Raw genomic sequence first — 24,040 nt, 5'->3', positions numbered from 1 at the left:
TATCTATCTATCTATCATCTATCTATCTATCTATCTATCTATCTATCTATCTATCTATCATCTATCATCTATATCTATCTATCATCTATATCTATCTATCATCTCTCTATCATCTATCTATCTATCTATCTATCTATCTAATCTATCATCACCATCACTTTCATTGCAGTGTTGCCTTATCTCAGATTCTGTGTGTTGTTTATTCTGTTATCTTTGTGTAGTTTTATTTTGCTTGTTTCAGTCCACACACAAGAATCCAGCATGTGGAGTCCATAATCTGGAGGGTGTGTTAGACACAGAATCTTAGCGGTACATATTCCAGATCCATTTTGTACTGGGCCCAGGCGCCTCCATAGTCTAGGCTGATGCAAAGTGCCTTATAGTTGCTGTCAGGCCTCCCCACTGGCCCCTCAACTTGAAAGATTATGGGAATGGCGGTAGTAGGAAGGGCTTGCACCCTAGTTTGGTGGAGGAGCTGCTGCTAGGCCTCATCAAGCTCCGGCAGGACCATTGGTAGTACAGCAGGGCTTTAGTTTGGAAATAAACAATCTGAAATTAAAATTGATTAACTTTGAATGTTCACTTGATTCTTTCCAAATTAATGCCTTAACCTGTCCTAATCAGGTGGAGGGGTTGTATCTACTTACCACAAGTTAATACCTCTGGCACATTGCCAGGGGGAAAGGGGAATCCCTGGTTGGCTTTAGAATGAAATATAATTCTTGGAACTCCCTGCAGCACCCAAAGGCTGATTAGATCCACACAACCTCAGCAAATGGAATCCAGGCTACAGGATGCCACAAGCAGAAATGAGATGCTCTGCAGATCTCTTTTGGCAACACAAACAAAGACACAAACTTGTCTTTGTGGCAGGACTGAGTCGGAAGCTACAATGACTCTGAAAGGGACAACTCAGGCTGTAATCCTACGCACACTTACTTGGAACCAAGCCCCACTGAAATCAGCAGGACTTACTTTTGGGTAGGCGTTTATAAGATTGCACCATCATTGCTGGTGAGATGCACCAGCGCGGTCTAGTGTCTCAAGGCAAGGATTACAGAGATCTAGGTTCAAAACACTCAACAGCCATGAAGCTCACTGGATGAATTTGGACCAGTTGCCACCTCACAGCTTAACCGACCGCACAAGAGTTTTGTGAGGATAAAACTGGGGTGAGGAAGACAATGCACATTGCCTTAAGTGTCTGGGAGGAAAAGCATTATATAAATGTAATGTGGCAAATGAATAAAACAAAAGCGATATTTCAAGGTAGATTCTGCATTGCCATGGAGAAGATCCAAGAATCTTTTCCTTTGGTGCAGGAGGGCCTTCTGACCAATTCCTTGGTACCTCACATTCCCAGTTTTCCATCTCTGTTTGCAGCAAACTCCTGTCACAGGGATTTTCATCAGTGTCGCCTCTCCAGACTAAGCATGTATTTCCCCTGGAATTTGGTAGTATCATGCAAAACACCCACCCGCCCACCCACCCCTGGTTTTGCCTTTGTGCTTGCTGAGGAAGCAGTTCTGGCAGAAGCAGGATTTACCTATGAGCAGCAACAACAGCATCAGGAAGAGGGAATGAATCCCCCCACCACCACCCCGTTCTGCCTTTTCTGCAGCATATCCGACTGTGTGTGACATCACCACTGACAGAAGCCAATAAGACCACTCTTTCTCCTTTCCCTCGAAGAGAGAGAGAGAGTGCTGGAGCTGAGCGCAGCCAGGCCAAGCGAGCTGCCATCCATGCTCAGCCTGCGTGGGGCTGATGCAGCTGAGTGTTCAGTTGCTAGGGACCGAGTAGGCTCGGGAGCAAACGCGCCAGCTAGTTCCCATGCAGGGAATGGGGACCTTCCGGCTGGGGAGAAGGACAGTGATGTACACAGTGGAAACCATTCCCAAAGGGAAGAATCGAGTGCTGGGGGTGAGTGACAGAACGGTGGGGGAGGCACTTTGGGGAGGGAGGTGAGCTGGGATATTGAGGGAGGAGGAGGAGGAGGATGGAGAGGACTGGGGTGGATTCCCCTGAAATGGCAGCCGATCTCCTAACTTAGGGGGCAGTGGTATTCTAGATCTCTCCTGTTTCTGAATTAAGCATGTGTGAGAGAAAGAGAGAGAAGCAGGACGGGGGATGGTGGAGAAACATCAGGACGGCTAATCATTATGGTCCCTTAAATTAACCTGGGAATTTATTATGCCTCTCAGATGAAAGGGAATAGCTTCTTGAGAGCAGCTCGTCAGGACGTGGTTTTGTGTATGTGTGTGTATTCATATGCTAAATATCCCCAAGGAGCAATAACTAAATGTGAAGCCAGAAAGGAGAGTGGGAAAAGATCCCGCTGGTCGCTACCTCTAAAATGCCCGGTGCCCTGGTGTGTGCTACGGGGTTGCAGATTTCAGCATCAATTTTAGGCGAGGGGACAGATGAGCATTCCTGCTTCGGTACATGAAGGAAGTGAGCAGCATCGCTCTAGCAACACAGCACAAAAGGCAGAATTAGGCAGCGGAACATGATCAAATCCTAGCACCACTATTTGCGAGAGAGAATTGCTGTGTCCATCACTGTTAGCTACAACAACTAAATGGAGCCTTCATGTTCAAAGGCGGTATACCTCGTAATGCCTGGTGTTGGGGACAGACAAGGGAGGGCCATTGCTTTTATGCCCTGCTTCTGAGTTTTCAAGACACAATGGGCTGACTGCAATTGGAAGCAGAATACTGGATTAGATCGACCATGGGTGGGGAACCTGTGGTCCTACAGATCTTGCTAGACAACAGCTCCTTTCATCCCTGACCATTGGCTGGGTCAGTTGGCAGCTGGAGTCCATCAACATCGGGGAAGTGGAGGCACAGGTGTCTATCCTTGCATCAGTCTGATGGGGGAAATTGGACTGTTTACAAACCTGACCTGGGGCCCTGAACACTAATTCCAGATATGGTGTGTGTGTGTGTAGGTGTGAATACTTTGCACATGCCCAGAGGCCTTCTCCTCACTATTAATCCACATACTCCTGCCAGAGCTCAGAACTAGCTTTTAAAATGGGTTCCATGGCTGAGTCTTGGTGAGTGGTGACTCAAAACAAGCCTTGGCACTGATCCTAGAGGCAGAGTGAGTTTTTCAGCCTTGCCTTGTTCTGAATGTTAAGGGCAGAGTCAGAACACTCATGCAATGGTTTGCAGATAATAAGGAGCAGCAGTACACCCGCCCCCCAGCAGCCTTCTCCCCTCTTTCCTTTCCTGCCTCTTTACAGACTGATGGAAGATAGCAAAACATAGGGCAACACTTTGGGGAAAGAGAAGGCTTTAGGGCCACATTACTGAGTGGACCTGCTCAGTACAATGACTTTATAAAGCCCAGATTCCATGCCACTCTCTTTATGCACGTGAAAAGGTTTCTTATTCTGCAGTTGTAAGAAGACAAAATGCATGGGGCTGCCTTTAAGACAATAGCTTAAGCACACGGCCATATCCGTTGGAATCTGCATAGAAAGTAACTGCTGTGTCTACTACACACTCACGTGTACTGGTCCTGCACAGGTTCAGAATAAATGAGAGTCCAGCACATTTACAAAGGGAATCTCATGGCTGATTCGATGCATTAGTGCTACAGTGAATTATGAAAGCATGGAAACAGACTTTTCCCTACCTTCTAAAAATAGGTATGCCGCTGTGCTGGGATTTCCCCAGACCAGCAACACTGACTCCCTTTATGAACACAGCCCAGCTCCCAACCAGAGCGTGTGGGCTTGTGAGGCAGCAGATATGCTAGAAGAGTGCTTTGGGTCACCACAAAAATAGCCTCTTGTCAGAGGAACTGATGTCAGCACACTGCTGTGCTAGGCTGCAGCATGCTGAAAAGAACCACATTTACAGTGCAATCCTACACATGCCTACTAAGAAGTAAGTCCCACTGCATTCAATGGGGCTTATTCCCAGGAAAGTGGGCACGCGATTGCAGCCCTACTCTTCCTGCCCATCTGTTGGCACAAATGCAATTCATATGGTGTGCCTTGTTCTCTCTGACCGAGCCGCACAATCTGCACAATTGCATGGAAGCACAAATGCACTGAGATGAAGATTATGTTCAGATAAAAATGAGAGGCGCACAATTCCCCCCCAGCTGACAGACAGACAGACAGACATTAAAAAAGGAAGAAAGGCGGCTAGTAAATATCAGGTTATTTGTAAAGCAAATTCAGAAACCTTGGTCAGGGGTTGTCCCAGTCAATTCTACTGTGTGTGAAGTAGATGCAAGTGGTAATCTCCTGTGGATGGCAAATTCTACTTGGTTTTGAGCCAGTGAAACTGATGCTCTACCAGGTGGGACCTGATTCACCAGCAGTGAAGATGTGGCCCAGCCTGTAATTTCACAGACACCTGCCATTTTCACCAGATGAATCAGTATAGTTCAACAGTGTCCTTTAACTTTGAAAAAGTGATTTAGCGACTCTGAAGGTGTCAGACTTGTCACCTAGTGGCACCTTTGCTTATGCTCACAGAGTTGTTGTTTCTTACTTGTTACTGTGAGGATATCTAGCAGAAGAAATATTGTCTCTCCACCCCTACAAACACTATTCTCATGTGCACCTTTCCCAAAGGTAGCCAAAGTAGTTCCCTCCATATATTGTGGACTATGATTCCTATCATCCCTGATCATTGGCCACAGCTGGCTAGGGCTGATGGCAATTGTAATCCATCGACATCTAGAGGGAACCACTTTGACTAACTCAGCCCCAACGTGTAATGTTGTCAATTACCTTCTGAGCTGCTACCTTCTTTTCCTCCTTGCACCTGTCTAAGTTTCCCTGGCCCTCTTCCTTCAGCTGCTTGTCAGCCAATGCCAGGACAGAAGAATGGCCCTAAAACAGACTAGATCTCAGAAGGCAGGCAGACACAAGCTTGGTGGTCCTTAAGAATCATTTTTGCTTCTTCTGCCTTTAAACGGGCTCCAAATTGAAGCATCTTCCACATATTATGAGCCCTGATCAGTGTCTACCCAGCTGACTAAAATGCAAGAGGCTTATGTTACAACATTGCTGCGGTTTCTTTGGCTGTAACATGGTGGCAGTTTATTCTTGCCCAAATTGTTAATATTTGTACAACCAACAGCAATTTGAGTTGAAAACTGGATTTAACCGAGTCCTTTTACACATGCCTCACAAAATCCAGAGCAGTGGCAAACCAGATAAACGTGGTCCCCTGTGTACAGGCCAGGGCAGAAGAACACATTTCAGTTGATATTCTCCACTGCCTTGTTTAGAATAGCCTTGTGTAATTTATGACCCAGCTAAACACAGCCCATCAGACATAAATTTCAGCCACCTCCCATTTTTGCTGTGCCAGGCAGGTAGTAAAACCAGGATGTTTGCAGATAGATAGATAGATGTGGCCCTCTCATAAATGGCTGGTGACCTGAATCCAGCTTATTTGAATACATTCTGCATACATCCTCTGTTATCTCCCATAATCTGGCTGATTCTGAGTTAACCAAAAGACCAGGAAACATTGCCTGCTGGGAGTCCTAGGAACAATACAAACAATCATCCAACAGGATTTGCTGTGGTCACGAACCCCCTCCTCCAAATCTCACTTTCTCTTACTTGCTCATAGGTGCACCTGGATCAGCTCAGCCTGGCTTGGAGTAGATTTTAGTGGGATGTCCTCCTCCTCTGCCAACATCCGAACAATACGGAAGTGTTAATTAGAGCAGATTTTGTAAATGTCAGCTTCCATTTAGTTACCAGATGACATTAACTATACTGGTGAAGAGTCGGGAAGTGCTTAGAACATAAAGATCTCCTGATACACAAAGTCAAGTGAAATAGATGAAAATTGTGAAGCACTTTCTCAGCAGAAAGATGCCCTAGAATGTAAGGAATAGTGATCTTACCATTAAAAAGATCAACTCAGAAGATTCTCTGGCATCAGTCCTTCGAAGTTGGTGTAATCATTAAGGGGTGTGTGTGTGTGAATGTTAATTTAGTCCATCAAGTGCCGAGTATTATTCCCCTGATTGTTCCCACAGACCATCCAGATCATGACTGGCTTCATACACATTAGCTTTGGGATCATTCTCAGCACCTTGACCAGTGTATATACCTCATACTTTGTGTCTGGAGAGATCCCCTTCTTGGGAGGAGCATCCGTGAGTATCGCACATGGGACTGGACAAGCCCCCCTGGGAAGATGGGGAGTGAGGTGGAAGAGCGAGGAAGGAAAGAGTGGAAAGAGAGTTGGCATGCCAAGTGTGAGAAACAGATAGTAGCATCCTGGAAGGGGCATCAGCTGTTGAAGGAAAAGTTTGCAGAGCCATCAGAAAACTCCCGGACTAGAGTGATTTGCAGCGCAATCCTAGTCTTGTCTACTCGGAAGTAAATTCCATTGAGTTCAGTGGAGCTTACTCCCAGGTAAGTGGGTGTAGGATTACAGCCCTAATGGAGATTTCAGGCAATGCTGCGGAGTGAAGCCATCAGATACTCTCTTGGTTTATAATGACAACAGAGGTGATGTTTTTCATCTTTCAAAAGTGTGTAATCCATTTTGAAACTCATTAAGTGTTTTGCCTAAAAATGTCCTTTATGTTCAAAAGGTATGTTATAAATTTGGACTTCCTTGCCTCCCTCCCTCCCACCCTCTTCAGTTTTGTTTTGAAGTGTTCAGAATTCTTTTCTTTTCGTTATAATGTATTGTTAGCGTAGTGCAACTAAAAATGAAAACATTTTTATTTTGAGGAGATGCCAATTTACATTTTAAAAATCAAAAATGAAAATCAAACCATTTCAGATGCTCTCTTTCTCATTCTAGAGAGCAAAGCCATAAATGATTGTATATGTAAAGTTTGTGTTGTGCTGAAATCCTTGGACTAAATTCCTGGGGATAAATTTAGTATTTTACTTCTGGGAAATTTTATGTTAGAGAAATCTGACACTGTCTAGAATGTGTGTGGTCCCCCCCCCCTCACACAAAATCTGTGCAAAACTTAAACAAACATGTCAAAAACTCCAAAGACACAATGCCCTTTATGCTGAAAAGTCTGTTTTACATCTTGTCACCCAAAGATGTCTTATTTGGGTCTCCATGCAGAATTACAGAGAAATGCATGAACCCTCAGGTGCAAACTACCCGCTATATGAACATGGGTTTAATTAATTTCTGACTAAAATGAAATGAAAAGCACTCTTGGAAGGCTTAAATTTCAAGTTGGGAAGTGGCAGGGGGAAACGGATGCTAAGCAGTGTGTGTGTGTACAAAATCACCTGCCCTCACAGGTTTCCAGCAAGGCTATTATTAGGCAAAGAGAAGAAGCTGCTTCAGGTGGTGGAAGGGTTCAAGGTAGGCCTTCTGCACCTGCCCTGCTGCCTCCACTACAGGTGAAGAAGTGGTGCTGGACTCAGCGCTGATTTCCAGCAAGATCTTGCGAGATTTTGGCAAGATCTTGAGAGGTCTTGCTGGAACCTACTGTTGCCGCTGCTGCTTCACACTGCCACTGCACAACCTAGGTAAGAGATGCTTGGGCAGGGGCAGTGGGGCGCAGGCAGGGTGGCCTTCCCCATTTCTTCTCAAACAGCGAAACAGGATGTGCTACCCTTGGTTTCCAGACATCAAAATGGGATTTTTCTTCCCTGGGGGAATAGGGAGAAAGCAGCTTTGGAAGGAGCAATGTTGCATTGCAACAGAAAATTAGCCAGCAAGGGAAGAGTGAAGCATAACACCACCTTTGCTACTCCCCTCAAAATCACAGCCTCCTGAGGCAACTTTTCATACAAACAAACAAACAAACAAACAAACAAACAAACAAACAAACACTGAGCAGGGCTTCTTTACACACTGTTGTATAATGTGTGTAGTTTTCCTGAGTCATACAGTGGTACCTCAGGTTACAAACGCTTCGGGTTACAGATGCTTCAGGTTACAGACTCTGCTAACCCGGAAGTAGTACCTCAGGTTAAGAACTTTACCTCAGGATGAGAACAGAAATCGCACGGCAGCGGCAGCGGGAGGCCCCATTAGCTAAAGTGGTGCTTCAGGTTAAGAACAGTTTCAGGTTAAGAAGGGATCTCCGGAACAAATTAAGTTCTTAACCAGAGGTACCACTGTAATTTGAAATTATGAACATTGAACTACTCAAAAGAAGATATGCAGCAGTTCTATCAAATGTTATACAGTGAGTGGCTGCCTTCGAGAGAGGGACACCCTGCCCTCGTTCCTTATGTCCCAGACTGGAAATTACAAGCACCTTCTGTAAAAGGTTCAGGGGTTCAGGTCTGAGAGCCACATTGGTCTTATTTGGGGTTTGGCCTTATCTGAGGGTATTTTTTTTTAGGATATTGTTACATGCCACCTCAATCTCCAAGTGGTGTGAGATTTCAGGGGTTGGGGCCTGGAACATAGAATCAATCACCAGATGACAGGCAGGTATAATTTCCACTGCAGCTGTCTAAATTACCATTTAACAGCCTTGATTGTTGTACCAAAGGGTGGCTACATTATCTTCAATAATGTAGCGACTGTCCACACTAAGTGACGTCAACGTCAACTCATATTCCTCTCTTCCAACAACATGGAACACGTAAAAGGGCTTTGGGAATGTAAGACTGCAGAACGGTATAGCCTATTAAACTTAGTTGTTGCAGTTCATGCTGAAAAAACAACAGTAATTTCAGATTTTCAGTAACTGAAATAAAGTGAAAACACACAGTTATATAAAACGTTTCCAAGTCTCACAACTAGTTCTTTTTTTTACAGAAAGGATAGAATGTGCCTTCAACCCTAAGTTTTTTTTATATTAAAAAATCTCTTTCTGTCTATGGCAGAATCAAGCATCTGGTTATATTATGACAAAATGTCACCTCCAAAGCTTTGTAGAAGATTAGCAAGTAATTCACATACATAAACCTTGAAAAACCAAACCAAAGTGAGATGGTTGTTGTGGTATGGTTGGAATTGTGATAACATAAAAAATCCCAGTGAATGTCTGTACATTTGCCACCTATTTTCCATCTCCTGAGGCAACCAAAATAACTTCAGTATTAGATAGTGAATTCATTCTTTTTGAAGGAGTGACCCTAAGACTTGGGAGGCATAAAAAAGTACGGTAATCTTTGTCTCTGGATAATGGAAGTATTTTTAAAAAGTCCATTGACAGGCTAAAAGTTCATTAGACCTGTGCAGGCCTTCCAGCTAGCATTAAGGAGCCCATCCAGAACCATGGTAAGCCTACAGCAAGAGGTTCTCAACTTTTCTGCTCTCAGGGCTCATATTACTGAGCCCCAACAGTCACAAAATGGTGGCAAATGGAGGAAGAGTTTGGCACAATCAGCTGGCAATTACTGACATCATTTCCTACTAATATCTAATCCATCTTTGGAGATTCCTAAATTCTTTGCTCCAGCATTTTCCTAATGGCAAGGGTTCCGTACCTAAGCTTTCCTCAAGTACAGACCTTTGCTCTGGAGCTATTTGTGACAGCCTCTCTGATCCATTAAGAAGGCTTTTTCTTTTATATTTTTCTCTCCCCATCCCCACATACCTCTCAATGTTTTTTTTTTTTAAAAAAAACCAAAACATCTCCTGTAATTTCTTCTCCCATACTCCTTTCACACTAGTACCATATCCCCCAGTTTCCAGTTTCTGTCACCCAGTGGCGTAGCGTGCACCGGGCGCAACATCTGGGGTTAGGGCAAATCCACGGGTTAGGGGGCGCAAATCCACGGGTTAGGGAGCGCAAATCCATGGGTTAGGGGGCGCAAATTACTTGCCTTGCCCCGGGTACTGACAACCCACACTACGCCACTGCTGTCACCCATTCTCCCTGGTCCTTTTACAGCCACTTCTCATTCCCAGAACAGTTTCTCTCAGCTATGCATTCCCCTTTTATTCCCGGTTTCTCTCCTCTGACCCTTTCACCTTGGTGGAGGGAGACCTTCTCCCCCCACCGCCCTCTCTGACTCCTGGCCACCTTTACTCAGCATGCAAGCAGTTGCTAATGGGTCCAACTAAAAGGCTATTGCTAGGAGGGATGGAGCAGGCAAGTGAGGAGGCTGTTTACGAATCACTGGCTTAGAGGAGACAGAGTCCAGTGAGCTAGACAAGAGCTTTCCTGTCTCTCTCCAACAAGACCAGAGCAGCAACTGCAGACTTCATCCAGCCACAACTAAATCCAATGCCACCTATTGCCAAAACTGTCCAGATGGGATCTTACTGGATTCTCTGTTTACCTAATCTTGTTGGGTTGAAGGGCGCCGTTCACTGGCTGGGCAGAGCTGCCATCTTCAGAGTGACATGGCAGAACATCAGCAGTTAGATTGAAAACCCTTCTGCTTAAAAATAAACAACAACAACAAAAAAACGCTTCACGGGTATAAAGACTTTGATGGTGTGGAAGGCAGAGCCAGCCCCGAACTTTTCCCTTTCTGAGACAGAACACAAGATGGCGTCTGCACCCATTCTATGTACTGATGCTGATTAGATTGGCAGTTGAACCTTACTTCAATGCTGTCGATGCGATAGCATCCTGCAGTGCACCTGAGGGCAGCAGGCTAGTTCAGGGGGTATATTGACAGGCCTGTGGCAAATTTAGCTCTGATCACCAACAGTGAACAATGGCTGAGGGGCTCAGGGGTTCTACTGCCCGAGGCGATGACTCCACCCTGCCTGATAGTAGAGCCGGCCCCTCAGGAAGGTGTTTTCAGTAGTGCTCTATCAATAACGTGAATGAATCCTAGCCAGTACTTGGAAAGTTCATTTTAAAAAGGATTGCACCCCTCCCAAAAGGAATCAAGTACATACAGTTCAAGTTGAGATTCCTGCATTTCAGGGGGTTGGAATAGATGACCCTTGAGGTCTCTTGCAACTCCATGGTGCTATGATTTTATGATCCCTTCAATTGATATTTTGTTCACGTCATCCTTGGCATTTCCCCCCAGCCTTCAGAGTTTTACAAGCTGCTCTGCTAAAATGTAAAACATACTCAAAAAGTCTAAGAAAGCACGCACTGTGTAATGTCAGCAATTGCTTTACTTATTACCCCTAACAATTGTGTTCTTTAAGCTTAAATAGCAGTATCGCTTTTCAAATAGGTGAAAATGGTCAATGCATTGGCCATGAACAAACAGAGTTAGGGGTGATGAAACCCTATAAGAATTGAAATTTCATCAAATTAGAAATTGCCCAGAGTTCCACAGCAAAAGGAACTTAATTCGTGTTCACAGCTTCTTTCAGATGTAATTCAGAGATTTTTTTAAATTCAGTGAATTAGTTATTCTGAATTAGTTCATTCCTTCCAAGCACTGATTCTAGCCTGCCTTCTGGCCCTGTCTATTCCCACTTAAACATCATAATAGGTGTTTTAAAAGACAAGAGTTCTCTGTGGCTTTTCAACACCTTCTCTTGCTGCATGAGAGAAGGAGCGTTGAAGAAGGACAGCACAGGATTAGCTAGTGCCAGTTTTAACCCGCATGCAGACAGCAAGCACATACTTTAATCAGGATCCACGTTGGGTTACCATCTGTACAAGCTGATATGCAGTATGGCTTCTCTGTGGTGGTTGTTACGATGTCACTGTGCAACCGCCCCAGAAAAGTGCCACCATGTGGCCCTGCCTCTTTGTGGATCTTCCTCCTCTCTGCCAGCTTGCCACCCTCTAATGGAAGAGGAATGACAGCAAGAATTCTTACTTAACCATTTGCTTATTGTGCAGCCTTAAGCATACTTGTGAAGAAGTCCCATTGGACTTCATTCATTAAAAAAAAATGGTTTAGGATCAGGGATAGCAAATGCATTTTGAGACTCTCCTGCTATTTGCTTAACATGCATAAATTCTATGCTTCAAATCATTTGACAAAGTTTGGGGAAATTCAATCAATATTTTGAATATCCAGTATTCAAATATAGAGAGAATTTTGCTCTTCTGATATATTTACCACTTTCAGGGCCTAATCAGATGTTAATAGGACACATAGCTGCCGCCAGCTTACATGACTCGCCCTGCCCTGCCATATGCATGTCACCAGTAATGTCAAATAAACATGTCAGATAAACATGTGAAATGACATCATGCTGTCAAGCATTTATTTCCCCATCCTCTGTAACTGCCAGTTAACTGGAGTGGGAAAATACTAATCACAGTGACATCATCAAGGAGATGAAGGGGGCAGATATTGGTCTGCCACAATGCATTCCCTGTGATGTTTAGTTAAGCTCTTATTATCCCAGTCAAAAAGCAACTCCTTTTTATTTCCAGGGGTGTGGCAGCAGCATTTTATCCCCCCCCCCCAGTTCATTTCTGGTTCATTTTTATCTTGTATTGCTTCAGTACAAATTTCCCATATAGGGATGGAAGGATCTGTCAATTTTGGTTCTCTCAGTTTCTCATTTTTCTAATTTTGAACTCATTTGTCTGCTTTTTGCAGTAATAATTTTTAAAATCCTCTTGGAAATTTACCAGTGTTTTAGTGCCAATTTCTCCCATTAAACACATTTTTATATGCAGTTTTGAATAATGTACACATTTTTGTCAAGCAATTCCCCCCACTCCGATATAATGCATTTTTGTATGTTCTTTTTCAAGAATACCTCCATTCTTATCCCTAATGTATGTGTTCTTGGAAGCATTTTTGGGGTGGAGAACTGCATTGTAAAATTCTGATGTGTGAATTTTGAAGGATAGCGTATGAATTTGATACGTTCAGCTTTAAATGCATACTGAATCAAAATTCTCCCTCCCTCCCTATGCTCCTGTACACATGTGCCTCCTCCTCCTCCTGGATTTGTGAGCCTAAGCTGTTGTTCCTTATTAATGGCAGACTGCACAAGATTGCACTCCTGCAATTTCAAGGAAGAATTGGGAAGGAACCAGTTTGAGGAGCAGATGGGTTGCTAAGGTGTCTCTGGCGGAAGTTGCATGGATGCAGTGGACACAAACTTTGCAGTACAGTGGTACCTCGGGTTACATACACTTCAGGTTACATACGCTTCAGGTTACAGACTCTGCTAACCCAGAAATAGTACCTCGGGTTAAGAACTTTGCTTCAGGATGAGAACAGAAATCATGCGGCGGCACAGCAGCAGCGGGAGGCCCCATTAGCTAAAGTGGTGCTTCAGGTTAAGAACAGTTTCAGGTTAAGAACGGACCTCCGGAACAAATTAAGTACTTAACCAGAGGTACCACTGTACAAGGAAACTAAAAATACACCAGCAACTAGGATCAGGGTAGGGGTGGGCAGAGGGCTCTGGAAAGGGAAGAAATTGCATGAGAATTCTGGCCAGATGATAAGTCTTTGCTTCTGTATTGAAACCCACATGTTTACACTTTTTTTTGTTAAAAAAAGAAAAAAGTGTGGAGTGAGTGCTAAACAAATGCAGTTCCTGAAATGTGATCTGAAAATGCCGCATCAAGTTACCTTCCACAGCAGATCATATAGAAAATAGTGGGTGCATCCTGACCTTACTTTAGGGCAAGTGCATGGGGAAATGGCTGCCTAGCAATGGGTGAGGTGAGGGTGGGGTGCACTGCCAACGTTCACTCCTACTGTTAACCTGTGACTGTCTTTTCTGAGAAGTTTCATCAACATCTCGTTTTTCACGTTGCAGTCTGTTCACACATATCTTCCATTCTCCATCCACTTCATACAACTTACTTGCCCTGGGTGGTCTTATTCGATCGCTCAATTTTCCTTTGCTGTTTATTGGTGTCCTTCTGTGTTGTCTTTTACCTTTTTGTGTGTGAGGCTTAAAGTGATCCTTGCTTTAAATTGCGATGGGATGCGAATAGGAAACCTAAGGCAGAATGCACACTTACCGTATTTTTTTGCACCATAACACTCACTTTTTTCCTCCTAAAAAGTGAGGGGAAATGTCTGTGCGTGTTATGGAGGGAATGCCTACGGGTGGCATGCCTACGGATTTTCCTCCTCTAAAAACTACGTGCGTGTTATGGTCGGGTGCGTGTTATAGAGCAAAAAATACAGTATATTGTAAAAGCCTCGATTCTGCTTTCTCACAGAGCCATCTCCAAATCTGATGGGGCCCTTGGCAGAGGGCTTTCTGGTGCCCCTCCTCCTCTTACAGGGTGCCCCTGGCTTCTGGCTTACCTGCTGGTGGCAATGGGCAGCTTCAAGCCCCCATGATAAATTGCCTGCCGTTCCCCTGATATCATGTTACTCTGGGGCATTGTGGAGAATTAAAATGCTTTTGCATTGCTGGCCTATGCACTGGCACCCTAGTAGCAGTCTGAAAGTGCTGGCATAGCCTGATTAAAATTGGCCATGGTTGAGCAATGGAGAGGTTCAAAGATTATTTAAGCCTCACGTACGAAATCACCCTTAAGTTGTTTCTGCAAAACCACTTCCCCAAGATGCATTTGTTCCTCACTCCTGCTCTGATTAGGGCTCCGACAAACATTCACCTTGAAATTAACACAGCCAGACAAAGGACTGCTAAGGATACTTGTCTCACTGAGTAATCAGATTGTTTTGATACTTTCTGCCCTCACAGTCCTCAGCCGCTGCCACTTTGTCTGAGGTGATCAATGGGTTCTCTTGTTTTCAAGCTTCCTTGACATCATCGCATAAGAGTCGCACCCCTTCTCTGTGTAACCATTGACAAAATAAAATGGTTCACCATTGGAATAAGCGGCAGTGTGGGGGAAAGAGGCTAAAGAAGACTGTGAGGGCAACGGATGAAAAGGGAAATGGCTCAGAGAAGTTCAGCATTGAGACAATAGCCCTCTTCGAATATTCTGTATGTGAGTTAGGTAAACTCACGATGGGTGTGCATAGGGCACTAATTCCACACCCCTGATGCTGTTCGCATCACCTTCCGTGAGTTGAATGTACAAAGTGAGGGGCCTCCTGTACTCATGGAGTCCTCCTGTGTGTGAAATAGAATCCTAACAGAGCCAAAAAGCAGGCTCTTCAGTTCATACATTTACCACCACCACCACCATCCGACTTGCAGAAGGCTAGGCAACAGGGGTGGGGTAGTATGCTTGTACCCTCAGCTCCCCCTTTTTGTGGCCACTTAACTCAAATATAAGCCACTTGAAGAGGGCTAATGTCAGATATGTTCACAAGTGTTGAAAACTGCAAAAATAGGAGGCTTCTTTTTTCTCTTTCTTTTTATTTGACTTTACTTTGTTTTATTTTTGACACTCACAAAACCAAAAGTTTCATCTCAGCTCTAAAATCAACAGCATCAAATGCACTACACTCTTTCTGTGGCTCCGAAGCAGAGAATCCATAGCATGGCTCCGCATTACCCCAGTCACTTGAGCTATCACTTGATCAACCATCATTCTGGGGGGTGGCTCTGCCTAGGCTCAGAGGTGTCAGGCCTCATTCATCTTGTGCCTCCAACTTCCTTTTGGAGGTATGAGGTGCCTGCCAAGAGTACAGAAATAGTCTTAGTTTTGAGGCCCAGAATGGAACATTGAAGTAGACAATGGGGATGTTAAGTGAGTTGTAAGAAGATCAGCTGTCCCAGACAGTAGAGATCTTTTACTTGCGGGAAATCTGACCTGGCCAGATGATGGGGCAGCCTTGCTACATGTGGTTAAGAGGCTATAACAGGCTTTCTCCCTTGAGCAAACCATCCTTAAAAATAAATAAAAAGCCAGCAAGGATGGTACCAATCTTCCTCTTCATTTCTATCACAGCCTTCTAAGGTGGGTCCAGTGATTGTGGGAAGGGTAACTGCCTTTAACATGACTATCAATTACACACTTGTTTCCTTCCTCCCAAACAGTTCATTGTCTCCGGATGCCTCTCAATTGGTGCTGAGAAGAGCCCTACAGAGTGTGCAGTGAGTTGAAGTCAGCCGTTCTTTTAACTGTAGTCTAACTCTGCTCACCTCAGATGAACAGCTAAGGTTTGGCATGTTTCTGGGATCAACTGAGCAACAGTGTGTTGTGGCGTAGCGGTTAAGAGCATTGGACTAGAACTGAGGAGACTCTGGTTCAAATCATGAAGCTCAGGAGGAGAATTTGTGGCAATCACTATTTCTCAGCCTCACTTACTTCATAGGGTTGCTGTGAGGACAGGTTGTAGGAGGGGCGGGGGAGAGAACCATATGTGCTACTTGAGCTTCCTGGAGGAAAGATGGAATATAAATGCAATGAAAAAATAGTGGAGACTTTGTAACAATAATCTGAAGTGAAAGTAGATTCTGAGGTTAAAGAAAGTCCCATTCAGAGCCTGATTTCAGCCCTGATCAGATTGCATCAGGGAAGTGGAACTTGTTGCCCTCCAGATACTGTTGAACTACAACTCCCATTGTGCCTGGCTATTAGCAAGGTTGGCTGGTGCTGATGGGATATAGAGTCCAAAAGCATATTGGTGGCCATAGGTTTGCTACACCTGGCTTTCATGAAATATATGTGGTCCTATTGCAGGGGAATTCTCCGCTTTATATATAGGGTTTTTGCACAGCATTGAAAGGCTCAGTACAATACAGAGGGACATTTACCCAGGTCTGAGGGTAGATGATGCAGCCGCCTTGCTGAAGCTTGGCTTTATAATGGGGAGTAGGGCTAGCAAGAGCTATGCAATATGTGCAAAGGATACTGTGGTAGATATTTGTGAAACGGCAGGGCAGGGCAGGGCAGGAATGGGGCTATTTCTTGTGGCATTATTGCACTCCTTTTTGGGTTGCCATGTGTTCCATATGGACTAGCCACAAATTGGACAGAGTGAGAGGCTTGTACCACTTAGAGGAGGAGGGTGTGGAGGATAATCTGCCCTCCTGTGGCCCAGTATTTAGTCATCTTCCTTACAGCTTCTCCATATCATGTTTCCTACAAGAGCAAGAAGCACTGTTCTGCTTTCTGCCATGTCCTTCCAAGGCCCTTTCAGTCTATCCCTGTGAATTATTGTAAATACAAAGCTTTAGGTAAGGAGTGGAAAATTGGGAATGGCCCGCCAGCTGCTGTTGGACTACAGCTCCCATTATCCATCACCACTGGCCATGTTGGCTGGGTCTGATGGGAACTGGAGTCCAGTAACAGCTGGAGGGCTGCTGGTTCCCTTAGATCTACTAGATTAGGGCTGCAGTCCTATATCCACTTATATAAGAGTAAGTCCCACTCTTTACCTCCAAGTAAATATGCATAGGATTGCACTTTAAATTCGATGCCACAGGACTCACCCTCACTGAATTCAACTGACTAAGCATGCAGAGGATGATGGGGCTGCATCTGAAGTTGTTCTTAGTCTTATGGGAAGAACTTTGAAGAATGCCTTTGTAGTGAGGTTTTGAATCTCCGGGAACCCAGATGAAGCTGCTGCGGTGTGGGTGAGAGTTTCAAGCAGAGGAAAGTTGATATATTCTTCTTGGGTGATCCAGAGCTGGAGGCAGACAATAGCACACAACAGAGGCATTGCTGCTGACGGCATTCATATACCCCTATTGTCTCTCTTCAGGGATGCACGGAGGGTGAGGAGTGTTTCAGAAAACCTATTTGAGCAGAGATCACAGTGAGACAAAAAAGAGTGTACATCACAGGCAGTGATGTCTCTATCATGCCACCTTCAGCTCCCTCCAAAGCTGCCATTTGTGTCTTTCAGCCTAAGCAGCTTCCGTGGCTGCCAGATCCACTCTCTGGGTGCTTCACATCATGAGTCTCACTTGACATCATGAGACTCACTTGACACTGGAATTGAGAGACTGGAGTTCCTAAGCAAAGACTATAGAAGAGGATGGCAGCTCCTGCACTTTGCTACCACTTTAAATAGCAGAATACCTCCTCGCAAATAGCCTGCATTCAGTGTTTTATGTTTTTCAGGTAAAAGGCTCCCAAGCCATGAATATCATCAGTGCCATCTTTGCATTACTTGGAATATTGACTTTTATAGTAGACCTGAGCAAAAATGGGCCATTTCATTACGATGATAATCATCACTATTCTCTGGTTATGGTAAGTTTCCCTACCTCAGCAACAACATAACTTTTTGAGATTAACGAGGGGAGGGGAGTCAGAGGGGTTAGTGCATGCATATTTTAATATAAATGGACTAGCATTTACAATGAGCTTAAGGTGCCTCCAAATACTGTCAAGCATACAGAGTCAGCATGCCAGCTGCATGGGGACTGTCAGGATCCCAAATGGTAGATGAGGATCAAGATGTGGGTAGCGCAGTCTCAAAGAGCAACCATTGCACAGCCCACGCATCCATACTAGAATCATAGAATCATAGAGTTGGAAGAGACCACAAGGGCCATCGAGTCCAACCCCCTGCCAAGCAGGAAACACCATCAGAGCACTCCTGACATATGGTTGTCAAGCCTCTGCTTAAAGACCTCCAAAGAAGGAGACTCCACCACACTCCTTGGCAGCAAATTCCACTGTCGAACAGCTCTTACTGTCAGGAAGTTCTTCCTAATGTTTAGGTGGAATCTTCTTTCTTGTAGTTTGGATCCATTGCTCCGTGTCCGCTTCTCTGGAGCAGCAGAAAACAACCTTTCTCCCTCCTCTATATGACATCCTTTTATATATTTGAACATGGCTATCATATCACCCCTTAACCTCCTCTTCTCCAGGCTAAACATGCCCAGCTCCCTTAGCCGTTCCTCATAAGGCATCGTTTCCAGGCCTTTGACCATTTTGGTTGCCCTCCTCTGGACGCGTTCCAGTTTGTCAGTGTCCTTCTTGAACTGTGGTGCCCAGAACTGGACACAGTACTCCAGGTGAGGTCTGACCAGGGCAGAATACAGTGGCACTATTACTTCCCTTGATCTAGATGCTATACTCCTATACTCTCAGGAACCACATTATTGTCGTGATGCTTGCCCCACTTCTGTGCTGGCATAACAATGTGAAATTCGCTATGGGAAAAGCTGCCCAGCTCTCTCTAACATAAATCTCATTCTGCCGCCTTCCCCCTGCTAGCCTTTACCGCTGTTAGGTAGTGCATCAGCACAATGAACCATGGTAAATGCTAGCAAGCAGGATTCCATCTGAGCTGGCCCTGCCATTAGTCAAAGTGAGGCAGCCGCCTCAGGCAGCAGATACTGATGGGTTTGGAATGGTGGTGAGCTGCTTGAGATGTTTGTGCAACACAGCCTTCTCTTCACCCCTTGAATTTGCTTGCTAGTCACAGGTGTGATGAAGGGCATTGTCCCATTGCCAGTGCTGAAGTAAGATTCGACTGCCAGGTGAGTGGGCTTGAGGGATGTGGGAGGGCACCATCTTGTCCTTCACCCCAGGCAGCAAAATGTCTTGGTCTGGCCCTGATCTTAAGTAGCATTTGCTAACCAGCTTCAGATCTTGATTCCAGGTCCTGGTTAAGAGGGAACCTAAGGTGACTGACATTGTGGTGCTATTTATTAGTCATGAATCTTGAAAGTCTCCAGCTGAGACTGGAGCCAGACTGTGCAGGGAACATCTCTCTCTCCCCATCCCCCTTCCATCTCACATTCTCTCTCTGTCTCTCTCTGTCTGTCTCCCTTACACACACACAGAAAGCCAAAAAGCTTTAAAGAGCTGGCATGAAAGTACAGCGGTGGGTGTTTTCTCAAGCTAAATCATTCAGACCAAGGACACAGGCAACCTGATAATAATCCTATGCATGTTTACTCAGAAGTAAGTCCTACTGTGTTCAATAAGGGTTACTCCTAGGCAAGTCTCATTTCCTATTAGCAGCTAGACGCCCATGCCACAGCCAGATCAAAGCAGATTTATACCCTAACTTGAATTCCTTCCTTTACATTTTATTACCTGCAAAAAAACAAGCCTTCACTGACATTTGGTCGACAGCTTCAAATACCGTAATTTCTTCCTGCATTCACACAGAATAGAGGGGGGAAAGGTACAAATCTAGGCAGGTTCACGGGAGAAGATAAATGGATAAAGTTCAGTTTGGTGATCAGCTTTGTAACATTGTGTTTGTTTCCTTTTTGGAGAAGACAGGCAACAGGATTGCCATTGTATTGCTGACATTCACCATTGTGGAATTTTGCATCGCATCTGCCACTGCATATTTTTGGTGCCGGGCAACCCGTTCTGATTCCAATGAGGTAAGTGCATAATTCTCACCAGAACTGCAATTGCATCTCTGTTTGGGGACCAGAGTGTCTTAGTTACAGATAGGTAGCCGTGTTGGTCTGCCATAGTCAAAACAAAAAAAATTCCTTCCAGTAGCACCTTAAAGACCAACTAAGTTAGTTCTTGGTATGAGCTTTCGTGTGCATGCACACTTCTTCAGATACACTTCTTCAGATACAGAGTGTCTTAGTTGCACTTCAGTCAGCTGCATAGGCAAATGCATACGCCAGACGTTAGGGTGAGGAAGATGACCCAATTAGGTTGGGCAGATAGTGGGGGAATTGGTTCACGTTTTAATGCAAAGCTCCTTAATTTGCACTTTCTGAAATAATATCCTTCAAAATCCACATCTCCAAATTTTGTGATGCAGTTCTCAAACCAAGTAATGAGCACTAAAACTGCATGTATTAGGGGAAAGCGTGCTTACAAATGCATATGTTCTACAAAAAGTGTCTACAAACTGATGCAGAAATGTGGGAAACTGAATTTAAGAATGGAAAAAAATGAGAAACTGATGAAAATTGAAATTAATAGTTTCATCTGTCCCTGGGGTATATATTTTAGCTGATAGGAATATAGCTTTGGTTGGATAGGGATAAGAAATGTGATAATACCAGCTAATGAAATCAAGTTTAAATTTCTTCTGTTTTCTAGGCCATATTGATTGAACCGAACACCATCAGGACAGATACTGAGGCCGCATCTGTAGAATCATCAGTAACCCATCCGCCAAATTCCAATGATGTAAGTTACGATTTAAAAGTAGAGACTGTGTAGAAGACTCAAGAGGAGGAATCTGTATGGAGAAATCACACCAGCTGCACCTCTTTTGAGGTGTCAACGCTGGCCCTTTCCTGCATGACAGAGTTCCGTCAATTACTGCCAGTATTCCAGCTGCCAGGCCAGTGAGGCCAAAGGGACCATCTCTCTTCTTTCTCCAGTACAGTCTCAGCTTTAGACTGTGGCTAAGAAGCATGTGGCTTGATATGCTCTGCCTTGGACTAGGAGGTAACATTTGGACTCCTCTTTTTTGCATAGGCCGTTTATGGAGCTCACCATGAGTTTGGCACATGGATTATTAACATGTTCAAGTGTGCTTGAAGACGGTGTAGTATTGGGGGGTGGTCACAGGACAGCTGGAGACCCAGAGAAGAACGCGGAAGGGAAGCATGTAGGAGCACGGGCAAGTCATTAATGCGTTTTTTCTGCCTCTGGCTGGCTCCATCGGTGACCCTGGTGCAAAATGTAAGAGAAAACAGTATGTGGTGTTGATTTGGATGGCTCACTGCTCAGGGCTGCAGCTGGTTCTTAAAGACTCTCTTCCAAAGTTGAGCCTCCTGAGAAGTAGCCAGCATATGGGACTGCCTTGGCCCCAATCTCTACATTTGTCCCCCTCTGCACCTCCAAAGCATGGGCGCATTGTAGAAAGCAGCTCATGGGAATCAATTTGGAAAGCTGATTGGTCATAGGAAGTTTCATCAACAATGCTGAGTTTTATTGAGTGCTGCATACTACTGCATTCATTTCGGTTAAGTGTACATACATATCCATTAAGAATATCCATAGAACAACTCCTGGGAAATTTTCTCCTAGTTTGTTCCCTAAGGGGATCCTTCACACTCTCTTTGTATAGCTTGCAGGTATGATGAGCTTAAAGCAGACACGGTATACATTCCGGATTATTGGCTCCTCCCCTAGCATTAGTAATTCTGGAGCTGGAAACTGCCATCTAATACCTGGAGGTAAGATATGATGTCTGTTGTTAGCGGACATCAGACAACTTTTGGCAGCATTCCGCACAGATTGATTTTCAAGGTAGACCTCTAGCATTTCCTCACACTCTTCAAGGTCAGCCATGGCACTTGAGGCAGGCCCAGGAACAAGAGGCGCAAGTGGGACTAATCTCTGCTCCTACATTGGTAACTTGGAGGGGGGTGAGCCCTGTTGGTTTAAAATAAATTAACTTTTTGACCCAAGAGGATGTGCAGCAAGTAGGGTGGCATTTAGGTGGCAGCCCTGAACCTAGTTAGATGTGCTTAGAGTCCCACTGAACTGACTGCAGCGTCAGTGTGCCTAATGGAATGAAGGATTGCAACACAGTCAAACATGAAATCCTCCTGCTTGGGCGCTATTGAAATGAATGGGAGCTGCACGAGAAGATGTGCAGTGCTCTTGAGCGGCATCCATTCATTTCAAGAAAGCTTGAGAAAGAGAGATTCCCGGTCGATCGTGCTCTTGGTTTCCAAGAGTGCTGGGCTGGGTGGTTGCTGGTTTTGTTCAGGGTGGGTTTTGTTCAGTATTGACTGCATACTGTGTAAGTAGCGAGTAGTGTTTTTTGATATTTTGTATTGTTGTTATAAGGAACTGGGAATGGCTAGGTCGGAATCCATTCCGCTGGCTTCTGAGCATCTTGGTTAATGTTTCTTCAGAGCATGTTTTCATGGGGAATTTCTACTGACTATTTAATGCCTGTCTGTGAAACAGGGATACCTAATACTGAGTGGCCTCACCGAGGTCTGAATCTTGTAGCTGTTTATATGGTCCTAGACAATTTTAGGTTTTAGAGTCTGCAGCTGATTCACTCTTTCTAGGTCTGATCTTGCTTTTCATGGGTATGATTTTTTAAAATGAAAATAAATTATGTACCTGAAACAACATGCACCTGTCTTTTGACTTTTTGTTGTTGTCCCTAACAGAAGATTCATCCTCCTGCAGATGCTTGCTCTTATTCCACCCAGAGCAAAATGGTGAACTAACTCACCATCCTGTTGCTCTCTTCATTGCAGCCTGATAGCTGTCTCACAGAAGGAGTTCCTATGAATTGGGGGACAGGGGGCGGGCACGAGATAGTCATCATCTATTTCTGTGAATGCTCAAAGTGGAATAATATTCAAAGATAAAGAGCACCATACTTACAAGACACCTATTAGAATGTAATATAACAAAACACTCAGTGTAATAGTAATAAAACACTCAAATATGCCTCTAGCGTCTAACTTCTTGTCTATGCGCCCCCAAACCCAGGTCTCAGTATCTGAACATTGCATTTTAAAATTCAGTGTTCAGACTTAACCCATGCATTTATTCTGCACCTGCCCACAGTGATGCTGAGCGCGCATCCTACTTTTCCACTGTGTAGATAATATCAATGACTGGTTTTAAAGTGGACGAGTATGAACTGTAGTGTAAAGTAGATGAATCCTGAAAGTGTTGATTTGACGTAAAACCTTGCCTGAAGCAGCTAGTCAGAGGAGAGTAAAAGGTTGTAAAAAATGCACTGAAAGAGCTTAATCTGAGGTAATAGTAGGTTAGCTGCTTAATACGGCAACAGAGTTTTAGCTGGTCTTACTGTGCACTGCATCGACTCTGTCTCCTGTCTATAACGAAACAAGGCTGATTTAAAAAAAAAAAATCTCACAGCAAGTGTGTGTGTGTGTGTGTGTGTATGAGAGAGAGAGAGAGAGAGAGAGAGAGAGAGAGAGAGAGAGAGAGAGATGTATATCTACTGAACCAATAAGCTAAAGCAATAGGAAACTGCCATTGTACAATTCAGCAGAATAAGCCCACACAGAACTTGCATGAGGCAAGCAGCAAGGCAGTTTCTGAGGCAACATTGCATAACAACCTGATGTAGGGCAACACAGCATATGAAATGCAGCATGGATGAGATTCTCTTCGTAATTCCCCTCCCAGTTTTACAGTTTTCTGGACCCTGAGAGAGCACAATGCTTTAGGAATCTGTCTGTGACGTGGAATGGAGTGGTATATTTTGCAAACCAGGTGAGGATGGCCGAATATAATATCTAACCTGACCAAAAGGTTTGAGAGGGAATGAAGTACCTTCAGCCTGAGTGAACCACTTTTCAGGAAAAGGGTAACCAGAACTTGTTGGAGATGGACCTTAACATTGTTACATGCACCCTGATCTCAAAGTGGTGAGAGATTTCACAGATGCCAAGGCACACTTTGGATTTGGTTTGCTTGGAATGAGGGTGACTGGAGATGG

At 44.5% G+C, this 24,040-nt stretch overlaps 1 protein-coding gene across 3 annotated transcripts; it reads left to right on the top strand.

The window, feature by feature from the left end:
• Positions 1-1,539: 1,539 nt before the first annotated feature.
• Positions 1,540-22,691, top strand: LOC114600891 (membrane-spanning 4-domains subfamily A member 15-like). 3 transcript variants are annotated; one of them, XM_028737695.2, is made up of 6 exons: positions 1,546-1,923; positions 6,025-6,144; positions 15,741-15,797; positions 17,776-17,907; positions 19,893-20,006; positions 20,689-22,691. In XM_028737695.2, the coding sequence occupies exons 1-6, from the start codon at positions 1,834-1,836 to the stop codon at positions 20,809-20,811; spliced, it is 636 nt and encodes a 211-aa protein (XP_028593528.1). In that variant the 5' UTR covers positions 1,546-1,833; the 3' UTR covers positions 20,812-22,691. The 3 variants fall into 3 exon arrangements, with proteins under 3 accessions (XP_028593549.1, XP_028593528.1, XP_028593539.1); XM_028737706.2 differs by having other exon boundaries at positions 1,548-1,923; positions 19,896-20,006; XM_028737716.2 differs by lacking the exon at positions 6,025-6,144 and having other exon boundaries at positions 1,540-1,923.
• The last annotated feature ends 1,349 nt before the right edge of the window (positions 22,692-24,040 follow it).

The sequence above is a fragment of the Podarcis muralis genome, chromosome 1, assembly GCF_964188315.1.
Source record: "Podarcis muralis chromosome 1, rPodMur119.hap1.1, whole genome shotgun sequence".
NCBI lineage: Eukaryota > Metazoa > Chordata > Lepidosauria > Squamata > Lacertidae > Podarcis > Podarcis muralis.
Note: the sequence above shows the minus strand (reverse complement) of the source record. Positions and strands in the feature narration are given on the sequence as shown.

Coding starts and splice junctions, on each gene's coding strand:
- LOC114600891 (XM_028737695.2), top strand. CDS start 1,834: ATGCAGGGAATGGGGACCTTCCGGCTGGGGAGAAGGACAGTGATGTAC. Junction 15,798..17,775: donor AGAGCCCTACAGAGTGTGCA/GTGAGTTGAAGT, acceptor TATGTTTTTCAG/GTAAAAGGCTCCCAAGCCAT. Junction 17,908..19,892: donor ATCACTATTCTCTGGTTATG/GTAAGTTTCCCT, acceptor TCCTTTTTGGAG/AAGACAGGCAACAGGATTGC.